At 36.3% G+C, this 14,958-nt stretch overlaps 1 protein-coding gene across 1 annotated transcript; it reads left to right on the forward strand.

Moving 5' to 3' along the window:
* Window positions 1–517: 517 nt before the first annotated feature.
* Window positions 518–14,458, forward strand: CSPP1 (centrosome and spindle pole associated protein 1; the record flags this gene model as incomplete). The annotated part of the gene is made up of 8 exons (XM_008943105.1): window positions 518–616; window positions 2,029–2,125; window positions 3,106–3,206; window positions 6,487–6,567; window positions 8,798–8,899; window positions 10,132–10,571; window positions 13,628–13,729; window positions 14,376–14,458. Coding segments are annotated over exons 1-8 (1,105 nt in total), but the record flags the coding sequence as incomplete, so codon positions are not given.
* Window positions 14,459–14,958: the final 500 nt, after the last annotated feature.

The following is a 14,958-nucleotide window of genomic DNA, read 5'->3' on the forward strand; positions in this document are numbered from 1 at the left end:
CAGTAATTTTAGTTGTGGTAAGAGTAACCTAACAAAGGATATTCAAAGTCTGAGTGTGTGACTTAATTTCTGTACTGTTCCATTCTCATGAATTTGATTCGCTTTGATTTTTATTGTGAGGTTATCTAGGAGCAGCAATATACAATAAATGGCACAAATAAGACACTGCGTGTATTTTATGGTTTTCTTTTTTTTTCCATTTTTGTGGGTTTGTTTTTGAATAAGCTTGATGATTTTTAAGACTTCTTGTGGTAGTTAAGCACAGAAGTGATTGTATGATTTGGTACCTTTTTTTTTTAGACTATGCATGTATTTTGGACTTGTCCTTTTTTACCTGATGATTCCCTTATCCTATTTATGTGTTTTATGTGTTGACCCAACAAGCATTGCAAGGCTTGTTGTTCTGAGGGAAAATCGTAAATATTACTTAAGTACTGTCTTAAGTAACTGTAATTGAGCTTTCAGTTGTGGGGGGTCTCATGTAATGTTCTCTATCTTTTCCACAACCTTAGAAGTGATGGCAGATGATTTAGACAAATTTATTGCTGACCAGAATGCCAAGCTGGCACAAGATAAGGCAGAACTTGAAAATTATACACCTTACATGGAAATGACGGTAAGAGTATTGAATAGTTCTCCTGAATTGAATCTTGCTAGGCTCTTCATCTCACCTTGCTTTGTGCTCTTAAAACCGTATTTGTTGTTTCAGTATATATGAAAGATTCATCTATTCAAATTAATTTCTAACTGAAATACTTTGTATCTGTATTTATGTATTTAGATTTCGAAAAAACAATTTGCCACCAGGCGTGCACAGTAATATTTGTATTTTACAAGTGGGAAAACTCTTGTAAATGATGATCATTGTTCCTTCCCCCTCCCCAGGGAAGGTGAGTTGCAGGGATCTGCTCCCCACCCACTCCAGAGTGTGGTTGTTGGGATGAGGATGGAAGGTATAAAGATCCTCAAAACTTCTTTTACAGAAATTAGGAAATACAAAACACAAATTACTTAGTCCAATCAATTAAACAAAATCTGTTCCTACCACAATTTTCTATTAGAAATTTTAGTACCTATTTCAAAAGCTATAAAGATTTTATAATTTGCAGATCGCCATTTAGTTGTTTAATAGTTCCAGGGCCTGGCTAAAAGCTCTATCTAAATTATTCAAGCTAACTGTTATGGTAGCTAGATAAAGTTTTCAATAAAAACACCTTCAGTTTTTATTTGTCTGTTGTTGGACTTAAAAGGTCCAAACAGTTTGAGCTTTTAACAGCAGTTGTAATAATGAGTTTTCGGTCCCTTTTTTGTTTCATCAGAAAGCTATGAGACTTCATCTTTCTCCTTCTGTGGGTAATATGAGTATTTTTTCCTAGTTACAATAATTCTCGCTAGAAAGCTTTAATTCACTCCAGAAAGTTAATTTTTAGGGAACTGTGAGGAGGTTGGCTTCCTTTATTTTTGCCTCTTCTGCTCAGAGCAGGTTTAAAGAGAAGAATGCTTCTGGTCTATAGTTTAAGTCCTAAGCTGGATGGTGCAAGTGTGGTCAGAGGGAACAGATGTGCTAACCTTGTCCTGGAACACCCTCAGAGTCTTTCTGAGTTTCAATCAGGGGGCAGTACGTCAGATCAGCCCCCATAAAAAAACAGGGAGGATATGTATAAACTGTAAACCAGTTGTGGATTATGACCTGTGATTTACGCTATAAACATATCATAATATAGTTTTTCAAAATTACAAATATACATAACATACAAAAATAAATATATACAAATATAAACAACATATATTTTCAACATTTCATGACATGAAGTGTATTGAATATAGTGAAATATATTGACCTAATAATTCCTATGTTTTGGAGGAGAACTGTGGTTTTGGTAGTATGAGTGAAATGTATTAGTGTTAACTCACCATCACGTTCAATCTCTCTATTCTCCAGTGCTAATAATTAAGTTAATAGTGTTGTTTTTAAGTGTGATATTTCTTTTACCTTGTGATGCACAAAGCGTTTTGTTTTGCTTTCAGAGGAAGGAGCCAGAGAAGCTTTCTGAGACTAACAAAATGTTAATCTCAATGGCTAAAGAAAATACACCTCCAAATAGTCAACAGAACTGTCCTTTAGGTATAGTATATATTTTTTTTAATATGTCTTCTAGATTTAAGTAGCATTTAATTTCCCTTGAGAATTTTTGGAAGGGAATTACTGCTTTGGATTTTTAATCAAGTGCATGCCAATTCTAAGGACTTCCAAACATCTTGGGATTGTGTGGAATTTGTTGTAGTTATGCTTTTTTTGAATACGGAAAATATGCCAAGCATTTTTTTTTTTTTTTTGTAAAGGAAGCACCATTTAAAAAAAACAAAACAAAACACGAAAACTAAAACAAAATACAAAAGCTATTTACCACTCCTTGGTAGATGGTCTGTCCTTTGCTTTTGTACTTGGGTGGAGCAAAAGCTTTGGAAGTCCATCTTTCATCTGGAATTTACTGCTAAAGGTTATGTTCCCTGTACTTGGTGCCAGGGCAGTAAGGATGCGTTTTCTTCCAGCCTCTAAGAAAAAAATATTTTTGTAATTATTATCATATGGTCCTATTCCTTCTAGTTGTGTGGAGGGCAACTTATTTTTCACGGGCTTTATGCTAAACAAAGAATTTGCTGCTTTCTGATTACAAAGTATTCTTCCTGTTGTGTGGTAACCTCAGGTTAAAGTGTCAGAGCAATTTAGAAACTAAATTCGTGTCACAGGAGATATCCTTTGAAATGTACATTGACAAAAGAAGTATGTAAAATATTTAGGTTCTTTTATACTCCTCAGACTGTCCAAATAAGTTCAGTTTATGCTACATGTTTTTTGGATGGGGAGAAGAAGCACAAGGACTAGAGGAAAGCTAACATGCAAAACCCAGTCCATTTCTCTATACTTTCCACCCAGCTACAGAGAAGGTGGTGTTTATTTCAGCTGGTTTGTTATTACTGGTTGCATAGTTAATTTATTTTATTGTTGATGTCTCATAAAAATCCAGATGTAGCTTTTGTAGGATGTGCTTTGTATTGATACAGAACAGTAGAATAATAATATTAATGGCATTACACTTTCAGGTGGCTATGGCTTGAGTTTACCTCTCGGGGAAGAATATGAACGAAAAAAACATAAACTGAAAGAAGAACTTCAACAGGATTATAGGCGATATCTCTCTCAGGTAAAGCTTCTTGTCTGCTTACCTGAGTTTAGTGAGCCTTTTAAAATGGCTCTCTCATTTTAATTGAATGGAAAATAATAAAAGGTGTGGAAAGTCTTCCTGAGAAGGCATTTGTTGTGAGTGGTGGCTGATTTTTGAACACTTGAGGAAAAGTAATTTCAGTATGTCACTGCGAGAAAGGGTTATGTATTTTAGGGTTCTACTGATCTCATCACCATGAGACTATGTATTACTTAACTCCATTTTATTCTGAATAATTTTATTTATCTCTACTTCCTTCTTATTTTCTTCTTAAGAATTTAAAATATCTGTTACTTCCCTAAGTATTTTATTCTAAAGTTTGACGTAAGGTAAGAATATTCCTGTAATGAGTGCAACTCTATTTGACAGATTCTTTTCAATGTTAGCAGTAAAGTAACGTTGATGTTCTGCTTAGCATGATTAATTAAATGTCACAGTAACTTTTAAAATTGAAATAGTATGTATGAAATGCCACAATCTTGGTAATATTCTGTATCGCTTCTTAGTCAAACAGGAAAAAAGTCAGGAACCAAATAACTCGTCTGAGCAGCTTGGCCTAGTTGGAGATGTCCCTGCTTATTGCAGGGGGGTTGGACTAGATGACCTTTGGAGGTCCCTTCCAACCAAATACATTCTTTGATTTTATGAAATAATTTCTGTTGTCTGAAAGTGCTAATTATCAGTGTCTTTAGTTCTTGAGATGAAAGAACATATTTGCTTTAACAAAAAAACCTTTTATTAAGTCAAATATTTTTGAATGAAAGACTCTTTTTGAACAGTATCTTTTCCCTGACTTTTAGGGTATTTCACAGGCAAAAAGAAAGGTAGGGTGCCAATATCAATTTTTTTTTTCCCTTTGGATTAGTTACTTTTTGCTTTGTTTGAGAGCTTTGCCTTTCAGATTTACAAAAAATCATTACTTTTTTTTGTGCTTTGTGTGTTTGTGCATGCTGTAGTGATTAGTTTCATGGCACTGTTTGCTCCATGCAAAATGATTACTTATATTTATTATTTTCCATTAATAAGATTTTAAAACATTTGTTGATTTATTTTTTCCTTTGCAATTGCTATTGCTGCTGTCTAATGCTGACCTCTGCAGAAGTTTTTCTTTTGGTTGACATTTGCTTGAAGGCTTATCGGTTGTTACACAGATGTTATGAGTTCAAATTTATTTTTTTCTTGATACGCATGCTTTATGAAGCTGAAATAAAATCATAAACTTTGGAATATTAGAGAGTCAGGGCTGTTTTTGTCCCTGCAGTCTCATCAGTGATGCTTAGGAAAGCAGCAGAGCCAGTTATTCAGCACTTAGTGGCCAGAATGCAAGAATACAGGTGTTGTGAGGAAAAAAATAATACCAGAGGCACTTTTTTTGACCTTTGTTCAACTACAGTAATTTTTATTTATTTGCACTGTTACATAAATATAATTTTCAACTCTAATGCTGTCCTTCCATGTTGTTCAAATTAGGCAACTTCAGTAAAGGATTGGGAGGTGATGTGGTACAAACACAACCCTCTGTTTTTTCTGGGACTTTGAATAAGAAGCATAAGATATGAATTAACTGTGTTAGCATACAGGAGCATTCCTGAATAACAACAGCAACAGCGGAATTAGCTGTTTTTGTTTAGAGGTTTCTTAACCTCTAACCAAAATGATGCTTCCATAATTGTTGCTTGTTGTTTAATCTTAAACTTCAGATGTTGTCAAAGTTAGAATGTTGTGTTAAAATTTAATGTTTCATAATTTTCACCAGAGTATCCAAATAATACAATTTTTACATAAACTTCTAGTGTTTTATTCTCAGCTGAACTTCAGTTTTACAAATTTAGGTTTACAAGGTTTTTTTTCTTTAATGCAGTACACATTAACTACATTAAGCTTGAGGAAGAGAGAACAATCTCTAATTTCCTTTCCGTATATAAGGAGATAGTGCAACTTTTAGCAGCTGTCAAAGTGATAGTATTTTGGTTAACAACTTGTAACATAGTCTTACTGTTGTAGGAAGTGCAATTTCTGTATCAGGTTCTGGTATTTGGCAAATACCTATTTAAGGTCAGAAGTAATCTCTACAGATGTGTTCAAAGTGTGAGGAGAATTATTTCATAATGAGGATTTCAATTTTTTTACTTTTTGGTAAAAGTAACCTAGTTCTTTATATTATCTAGTTGCCTCAGTGCTTGAATACTTGCATAGTTCTTTAATCTCTTAAATCTTGTCATGTGTGGTTGTGGGATATAACTCATAATGCAGTGGTTTTGTACTGGAACAGGTAGAGCTCTTACCTGTTGACATGCCTCTAAGCTTTTGAGCCTTGTTACAACACAGATAATGGAAGGAAAAAATGCTAGGGATGTACTGTATCTAGCCCATTCCCCTCACCAGCCCATGCCACATAAATAGATGAACTTCTATTAAAACTAATTGGATTTATAAAACATAGATGACAGAGAATGGCCTGGGGATGCTTTTAGTAGGTGAGTAATGTGTGAAGCAGCCACTAGACTGGGAAGCTGAGGACCTGCTCCAGCACTGGTATGTGGGTTGAAAGGCTGCTCCTTTGACTTGCTATGGTGCCAGTTCCCCCATTGCAGCTCTGGGAGCTGTGTGGAGCAGCAGTGTCATGTTTTCAGTGGAAAGCTCTGTTCTGGAAGTGAATGCTTGCCTGTAAGCAACAACAAGATTTCGTGACGGGTTGTTGTCCTGAAAAGTGTGGGGACTGCCTTTGTAGAAAACAGACAGTGTTGAGATGCAGAGAGGGGACTGTGCTAGTGGTAGTGGGGATTCCATCAGCTGGATTAAGAGTCAGGCATGTGTTTTCTGCAGGTAGAAAAAAAAAACAGTTTTTCACATTAAGTAAGGTAGTGTCTTGGGAAATTCCTCTTTTATGCTTGTACAGTTGCTTGTGCTTATGCCGCTTGCTTACAGGATACTTGAGTAATGATGGGCTTTCTAAAATAAAAATGTGTTTTTTTAATATATAAAGATTAACTTATGTAATCCTTGAAATAACAGGGAAGAAGTGACAGCACTTTCAAACTCAGGCTTAAAGCTCGACAAAGCCCTTTGCTGTCCCCACTCCTTGACTTCACTTCATTCATGTCTTCCAAGAACATCCTACATTTCCTAAATTTGAAGGCTGTCTTATGTCTTTATTTCAGTAAATTGATCACATTTATTTCAGAAAATTGAATTCTTAGCAAGTAAAACTTGGTATTTTACAATACATTGAATTATTTTTATTTTCTTTTTAATGTAGAAAAATTACCTGACTACTGGTGAAGTAGATCCATATACTCAGGGATTATCTCTTCCTATTGATGAGCGAAGATCTGCCAAGGTAAATATCTGGAGGAAACTAAGTAAGTGGTGTATAACTTCAAAATGAACCTTTATTTTTAAACTGTTGCGGAAAATTTATTTCCACTTAAGGGTTTTTTCCTTTGGTTGTGTGTTTTTTACATTGTTTACAAATGAACATTTTTGGAGCTTGTTAGAATAATTTTCAGAAAAGTAAGGTCTTTAAATATACTTGTTTTAAAATTTTTATTCCTGTACTTTTAGTTTGTAGAAAATTAGATGTGTAATTCTATACTGACAGTTGTTTGAGGTTTGCTACTTCTGTCTGAACTGGGAACATGTTTGATCATTGCTGGCTTTATACCATAGCAGGTCAGCATTCATTGAGTTTTTCTTTACAACTGTGTTGTATCCTTTTTGCCCGTTTGTTTATTGGTACTGCAGAACATAAAAGCTGATAAGATGTCACACTGTGCCCTGCCTCTGGGCAGGTCATGATCAGAGGCTAACATTTGCATTTTGGTTTCCTATGTTAGGTAAAATGTGCAGTCACAAGGCATATTGAATTTTCTGTTGAGTGTTTTGCCACCTGTTAAAGACAGTTCTAGTTTCTCAGCTTTGGCAAGTACCCCTTAGGCAGCTTCTGTAACTGTCCACAGGTTTTTACATTGTCACTGTCAGAAAAGCTATAGACAGACATTTTAGGAAAAAAAAAAACATATTTGGGGAGCATGGTCTCATATGCAAAACTATTACTAAGCTGGTATTTCCATGGTGATTGAGGTATACATTATTTTCATTTGAAATTTGTTCAGGGGAAAGTAAATTTATATCTAATATTCAGATTTTTTTTAATACATTTTTACTCATTTATTGGAAAATACTGACATGGAGAAGAGCATGATTTGTAATACTGTAATATAATTATCTTTTTTTCATTTGTATGATGGTGTTCTGGTTCCATGTAAAAAGGGGTTCAGGGCAGAACCCACACAGAACAAAACTATGTGCTCCCCTCCCCCCCAGCGAGAGAGAGAGAGAGAGAGAGAGAGAGGCTTTGAAAACCGATTGGGAGTTAAATGAAAAAATGAAGTATATTGTTTAACAGGGAATAGAAAATGAAAAAGGGAGGTAAGAAAAATATATACAAAGATTGGGGAAATAAAAAAGTAAACAAAATATACAAAACCGTCAGACTAGTTCCAAGGTCCCAGGGAGCGAAGCAGGCCCGGACCCGCAGCCGCAGGGCAGGAGCAGCGCTGGCACCCGCTTCCTGCCTCTTTCCAGAGTGTGGCATGGAAGGGGAGGGAATACACGGTTCCCCCCCACCCAGGGCCCAACCAGATGCTGGAAGGTCACACCCCCACTCCAAGCCGATTCATCCCCACCCGGGGCCCTCCCAGGTGCTGGAAGGTCACACCCCCATTCCAAGCCTCAAACCACAACAGATGGTTGGAATGTGCAGTTGTAGTGTGAGAGGTGCCCCATACTCTAAAGATAAGGAACTAGTATCAGGAAGTGATGAAAATTAGTTTGCTTTAGCTGGGGGCTTTGATATTTTGTATTATATTATTAAGCTATTGATGTACAGTTCCTGCATGTTTTTAGACCTGAGGAAGATTGTTATAAATGCCATCACCTTACAAAAACAGCTATGACAAGGTGGAGAGATTATTTTTTTTCCTTTGTTTTCTTTCTACTCTTTGTCTTTTGTTTCCTTTATTTTTTTTTCAATCATCTTAACTACTCATTTGAATTTGGCAGGTTGAATTGTATCCTAAGCTATAATTGACACATCTTGCCTGTACATGTATTTGTTCTGTTTCAGTTACCAGTGGGGCAGGTCAAAACTACCTTTACCCAAAAAAAAAAAAAAAAAACCACCACTTTTTTTTTTTTTAAGTACATTCAGATTGGAAGTTAGAAAGTGAATTTTTAATTGTCAGAGAATTGAGACTTTGGAACAGTTTTTTAACAGATTTAGCAGGAGGAAAACTAGCTGGTTTTAAGATGGAACTTGATAGTGGTGTTACTGGGGACTGGGTTTCATGCCCAGAAGCTGACTTCTGCTTAGAGATTTCAGATTAAGCCACAGTACTTTATTCAGTAATGATCATAACCTCAAACAATTCAAACCCTATTTGTATTTCACAAAGAAGGGGGAGTGCAAACACACAGCTTGCATGTATTCATTTAACGCTGCAGGTCTGTGAAGTTCAAAGCTACTCAGAAATGCAAAATGATGATGCCCTTTTCAATGCCTCTTTTAGGAGAAGCTACGGCTTGAAAGAAACAAGGAGTACAATCAATATCTCAGGGATAAAGAAGAATGGAATGAGCGGTTTAGGAAATTAGGGAAGAAAAACATAGAGGTAATACAGCTTTACTGTAGCTGATATGAAGAAAAACATGTTACGTTGTCAATTGTTTGATCATTGACTAAGACATACAAAGTAAGCAGAGGATGTTGTTTAATTAGGACACTGTTTCATTAATATATTTAGCAAGTCCTGGTGACAAGTCATACAGTATAATTCTTGATTCCTGCTTCGATCATACCTGTCTGGTCAAAAGATGCTTTCATTCTTCCATGTGTCTGAAGCAAGTTCCTAGATTGTTTTTGGTGATGAAAGTGGTGACCCAAATCTATCTCTTTGGACAAATTGTTGAGATCCATACCGTATTCCTTCACTTCTGCTTGTAGCTGCTTTTTCCTCCGTCTGTGTCCTGTTCATGCAAATACAAGGCAGGCAGCTCCCAGTGTGTGGTGCTGTGCACTTGTGAGGAAAAAAGTCTTTAGTACTGAGAGTGAGGTAGCCACATGCCTGATTTGTTGATCTGCATGAGCTTTTTGTCAGCATGTTTCCCCAGTTTATCAAGACCCTGCTGAATGGCAGTCATACCCTATAGTATACTGATCCCTTTTCCCAGTTGGGTGTCATTTGCATCTTTGTTTTTAAAGGATGAACTACTGTTGTTTCTATTCTGTAGATGAAAGATCAGTGCACAGAAATGCTATGGGATTTATGCAAAACCATGTTGTTTGTGGGAGCTGTGTGTTGAACACAGTGTCCAGTACGTCATTGGGTTGTTCTTTATCCACTAAACTGCCCTTTCTCCTAGAGGCATCTCCTGGTGAGCAAAGAAATAGATTTAGAAATGGTCAGGCCAAGAGGTTGTGCTCGTAGTTCAGAAGTGTTGCCGACTTCCCCGTCTGGATAAAGATATTTAGTCTCTTGATGAGGTATAAAGTGCAAAGTGGTTTTTGATTCTTCTCACCTCTGAATCTGAAGGTCAAATTGGAGTTTGTATAAGGCCCACTGAGGTTTGATAGCCATTCTTCTTAAAAAGCAGGACATAAGAGGAAGAGTGCTGTTTTGTCTCAAGACAAAAAAATAAACCAAACCAAAAAAGCCCAGTCCAAACACAAGTAAAGAGAAACCCCAAATCAGCCAAACTCCATATCTCTCTTGCTCCCCTCCTGCCTTTTCTCCAGTACCTGTTTAGGGATTATTTTTAGAAAAATACAAACCCAAGATTTTGCTTAGTGTGGTTTGTTTATATTCAGATCTTTTAATTTTTTTTCCCCATTAAACAGAATGAGATGGACAGGAATAAAAAACCTATTGCTGTTACCAGGATCCTGGCAGAAGTACCTAGAGAAGTCCAGACCTGTAATGAATATGCAGAACCTCCCAAGAAGGATGCCTTTACTTCTACAGAAAGTTTTGAAGAGCTGCTAATTAAGAGGTGGCTGGAGGAAGAGAGGTATCATAGATTAGAAGATGAGATTGAATTAAGAAGTCGACTATTAAATGAAAGACTTGATGAAGACTTGTATGTTCCCAGTCGAAGACATGGTGGATTTGTTAGCCAGTCCATTATTCCTGTTAGGAAGCATCACAGACTTGATGAGGATCATGATTTTGGTAGAAGATACTACAGAATGGACTATGATCCCAAGATAAGTGAAGAAATGGACCCTAGGTTTAGATGTGAAAGCATTTATGACAGAAGAACTCCCCGGGCTTTTTATGCTGAAAGGTATTTTTAATTCTGTTGTCTCCTTTATTTCTGTGGTGCTTGTTGACAGCTGTGCTTTGCTCTCATTGAACAGTAGTCAAGATACCCATGTGAAAGCAGGATTTCTGCACTTACTTTGAAGAGGGACTGTGCAATAATTTTTAGGAAAAGAAATTTTAAAATTGGACCAGTACCTAAGACATTTACATTAGGGAGCAGAGGGTATTCTGGCTAAATCATTCAGGAGAAAACTGATATTATGTGCTGTTAATTATTAAATAGTCTTTACTGTGTTAACTGATAAATCAGTTTTACATTAATTGTTAATCTTTCTCTTCTAGCTGAGTCATTTATGAGGAAAGAAAAAAGGAAAGTGTAACCTTCCTAATCATTCAGGGTTTGGCTCTTTGGCCACCTTCTGTTATTCCATTGCAAGAACCAGTTCCTTTCAAAAACAGATGGATTGTGATGTAGAATAATACCAAACAGTTTTATAGTGTTGTAGGTGAATTTTTTTTCTTTTTTTGCCTTTTGCCAGAATTGTTTTCCTGCAGTTGCTTCAGTGAAGGCAACAGCACCATCTTCCCCTTGTAGGCAAAATAACCACCTTTTTTTTTTTTTTTAATGGATTTAACACTTCTAGGAAAAACAGAAAGCAAATTGTATACTCTCAGAGATGTAAAATATTACGATTGGGTTTCATTGTGGGTTGCTGGTGTTTTGGTTAAATAATGTTTTGAGTCATTGTTTACAGGAGCAATTTTCTGGATAGTACTGCAAACTAATAACTGGGAAAAACAAACCCTAAATGCTCTCCTGCTGCAAGAATGTTTGCTAAGTTAAATGAAGTCATGTTTCTTTTCCAGTTTTAAATGCCAATAGAGTTAAAATAACTTCTCTACAAAATAGCTTTTGAAAGTCTTCTTCAGCCTTTAAAAAAACAATTGTAAAAGAACTAAGTAACTATGGAGAAAACGGAATGTCTGGAAGCATTTGGGAGATGTAGACCAAATAAATGGGTTATTTTAGAGTTTCAGACTGTTCAGATGTGCGTATGCCTATTCACACAATGTTTCTGAAAAAGACTATCAGGGGTTAAATAGCTAGCAGGGTCAAGATTGCCCATTTTGTGCTGGATGAGATTCAGAGAAGATAATGCAAAATAAATAAATTGTTCCATCCTGTAGCGTAATATTGGTAGAACAAGCAAAGGAGGTTTTGGGGTAGGGTATTCTTGTCCTACAGCTTTTCAGAAAGAAAAATCTTATCAACTTGACTTGGCATTTAACAAAGATAACCAAAATGTCCATAGTTTTAAGACTAACAGCAGCATTAGACCTCTAGGATCCAGAAGGATCAATGTCCTCTTTTTCTAGGTAGCTGTTTGCCACTGTTTCATCTCATGTCTCTGGACGAAGAGTCTAGTATATATTTAAATATATATTTAAATAAAAATGACCAATTGATAAATTTTAAAGGTTTACTTTGCATCTCAAAGAATGTATACAGAATTAAATACATTGCTTATTTGGAGAGGCTTCTGAAACAGTTCCAGTTTTCCTTGAAAAGGAAAGTACAGATGATAGTCTTACATTTTATTGGCAAACTTGATGCATCTTCTTGAAAGGAGTTGCTGGACTATCACCTGAATTGCCCGAATTTAAGTCTGTACATAAAATTAAGGTTTGTGGGCTTCAGTGTGTTTTTTCTACTTCGCGGATTTTTTATTGAAAATTACTTTCCATTTTTTTATTATTATATGTGCTTTGTAGTCTAATGCTTTTTTTCTCTCCTTTGCAAGGAACTCCCCTTATCCTTTTATAAGCTATATTCAGTCCTTCTTCAAGATGGAGAAACACATCTATTAGTTACTGATAGCTCAACTTCTGAAGAATTAGCATTAGTTTTACTACATTTCAGGCAAAGTCAACTTTTCCAGAACACACACAGAAAATAAATTAAATGGGGCTTTCTGTTTCCTGACTGTATTTCAGTCTGATGTGACCAGACTTGTAAGGAGCAGACTGATCTGCATCAAAAAGATGATCTTGATCCTGAGAGAAGATAATGTTACACCAAGAGGGTGGATGGATGGAGTTCTTTCATGTTGTTCTTGAGAGCTGTTAAGATGCCAGATCAATTTTGAATAATCTACTTGCATCCTTTTGCCTTTGACTATTGGCTTTTAAGTTAGAGATAGGCAGAGCTATGGATCTCTTTATATAAAAGAGTAAGATTTTATTTTTCTATGTTTACCAATGATTTTTTTGAATTTGCTTAATAGAAGGTCCATGGCTCTGTCCAGCTCTGGAAAATGAGACTTTGTTGGTATCTGTTGGGTACTTCATTTTTTTGTTTAATACCTCTTCTTGCCTTATTTTATCAAATAACTTGAAGGTTTCATTAAAGAGTAGTTAATTTGCATGGCAAGAAAGGCCTGTAAATTCAACTACCCCGGATCTTCAAATGATCTTCAAGAGAAGCTCCATTCTGTCCATACAAGTTTTTGGCATCTTTGGAATGACATGAAGTTTCAGTTATATTTCTTCATATGTAGACAATACAAAAATTCACGAGCTAAGATTTGAATTCACCATGTTATCTGTCTGTTATGTTGATCAAAAGTCACCCCTCTCTTTTAAATAGTATTGGGTGCATTGTGGAGGGTAGGTTGTCATTAAAGAAGCTTTTCATATCTAAGGTAACTTTCAGGAGACTTGCCCAGTAGCTGTGTGCTGAAATCCCTTGTAGCCTTTGTTGGCTTCTGAGGACAAAGAGCAGCAAGGTCTGTTTCAGTTAATGCAGAGTGAATTTTTCAGCTCTCAGAACTCTTTGTCAGGCTCAACAGGTGGAGGCTGCATGCAGGGAGGCTTGGGAGTTCAGGCTCCAGACAGAGCTGCCTTGGCAGTGCTAGCCAAGAGAGGCAGGTCTACAAAACTTGGGGGCTGTTTTGGAGCTGGTTCTACTGTCCAGTGCTCAATCAGGCTGAGGGTCCATTTGTAGGAAACTGCTGAGCCTTTCATTTCAGATTGGATGTTTTTAGGCAAGCATAGCTGAATGTTTTCTGTTTCTTCAAGGCCCTATTTGGATGGAATAGTGAGAGATCTACCTGCAGATTATGAGGACGAATTAAAGGAGAGAGCACCCCTGCAGCAGATTTCAAGAGCTGGAAGTTCTAGGTGTGGTATACAGTGTATTTTTCTAATAGCTGCACTAAAAAATCATGGTGAAAGGAAGTAGTTATTTAAAATCCCCAATATGTTGTTGTAAATGGGTGGCAGTTTTTCCTGTAGCTAGGATATAGCAGAGCAAGAACAATGTATTTCCTTTGAAAACAGATGGTGAAGCTTGCCTTTATTTTTTTTTTTTTTTTTAAACAATGCATCACCTATCCTCCAACTGAAGACTTACAATGATTACAATAATGTCAAATTCTTTTTTGATAGTAGTTGTTAAATTCCTTTTTTTGCCCTTTTGGCTTGGTTTTGCAAGTCCTGAAGTGATCTGCGTGGGTGAGGCAGAAGCAGAACACTGGTAAAGGCTTTGTGTAACCTCTTGGCTGGCCCTGCTCAGTCTGCCAGGGTTGTTGGAATGCTCAGCTGGTGCACTCTGTCTGCTGGCTTCTGAAACTGCAGGCAGAGGAGAACTGTGAGAAGAGCCTCTTTGCCAGGTGGCTGCTGCTTTTGCTTGTGATACTTCTTTGGAATTTAGGAGAACTGTTTGTCATGAGTGTATCCCATGGTTATATAAGTGCACCTATCATGTGTCACACAGACTGCAAGTAAGTTCTGGAGTTTGATCTTTGTTTTCTTTTTTGTCTGCCAGAAATCGGATACGAATTAGTTCTTCAGCTAATGAACAGACCAAGTCTGCAGCTAAAATGCCATATACAACAGGCCTTGATGTTGGTAAGTATAAAAACCTAAGTAATGACACTGAGTTAGCCTTTCTTTGTGTATTTTATTTTCTTTGAGAACAAGTAGTAGCTTAAAAAATGAGCTTTTTATGGGTGCTGGTTGTCCCCAAGACTCATAAATAAATATTACTTGCATAAAAACACATTCCTTTTCCCCCTTAATGTAACAGTGCTTTCTAATTAATTTTGAGTAGCCGAAGTTTGTTCTTAAATTTCACTCACAGTTTAAGGCCCAATTACATTAATAAGATTTTTACAAAATGAAAAATGTAGGAGAAATGTTAACCTCTGTTGTCAAAGACATGATTTCATATTGAATTTTAATTGCAGGAATAGGGAAAATGGTATTGTTCAAAACTTTATGCAGGAAACAATTGATTCTGATTATCTCTTACTGCCTAAATGTAGCCACAGAAGTTAGCAAGGAGCATTTTTATTGAGTGTAGTAGAAATACCATTGAAAACAGTGTTCTAGCTAAATTCAGAAAATTA

This window comes from Merops nubicus, unplaced genomic scaffold, assembly GCF_000691845.1.
Source record: "Merops nubicus isolate BGI_N331 unplaced genomic scaffold, ASM69184v1 scaffold23806, whole genome shotgun sequence".
In the NCBI taxonomy this organism is placed as follows: Eukaryota; Metazoa; Chordata; class Aves; order Coraciiformes; family Meropidae; genus Merops; species Merops nubicus.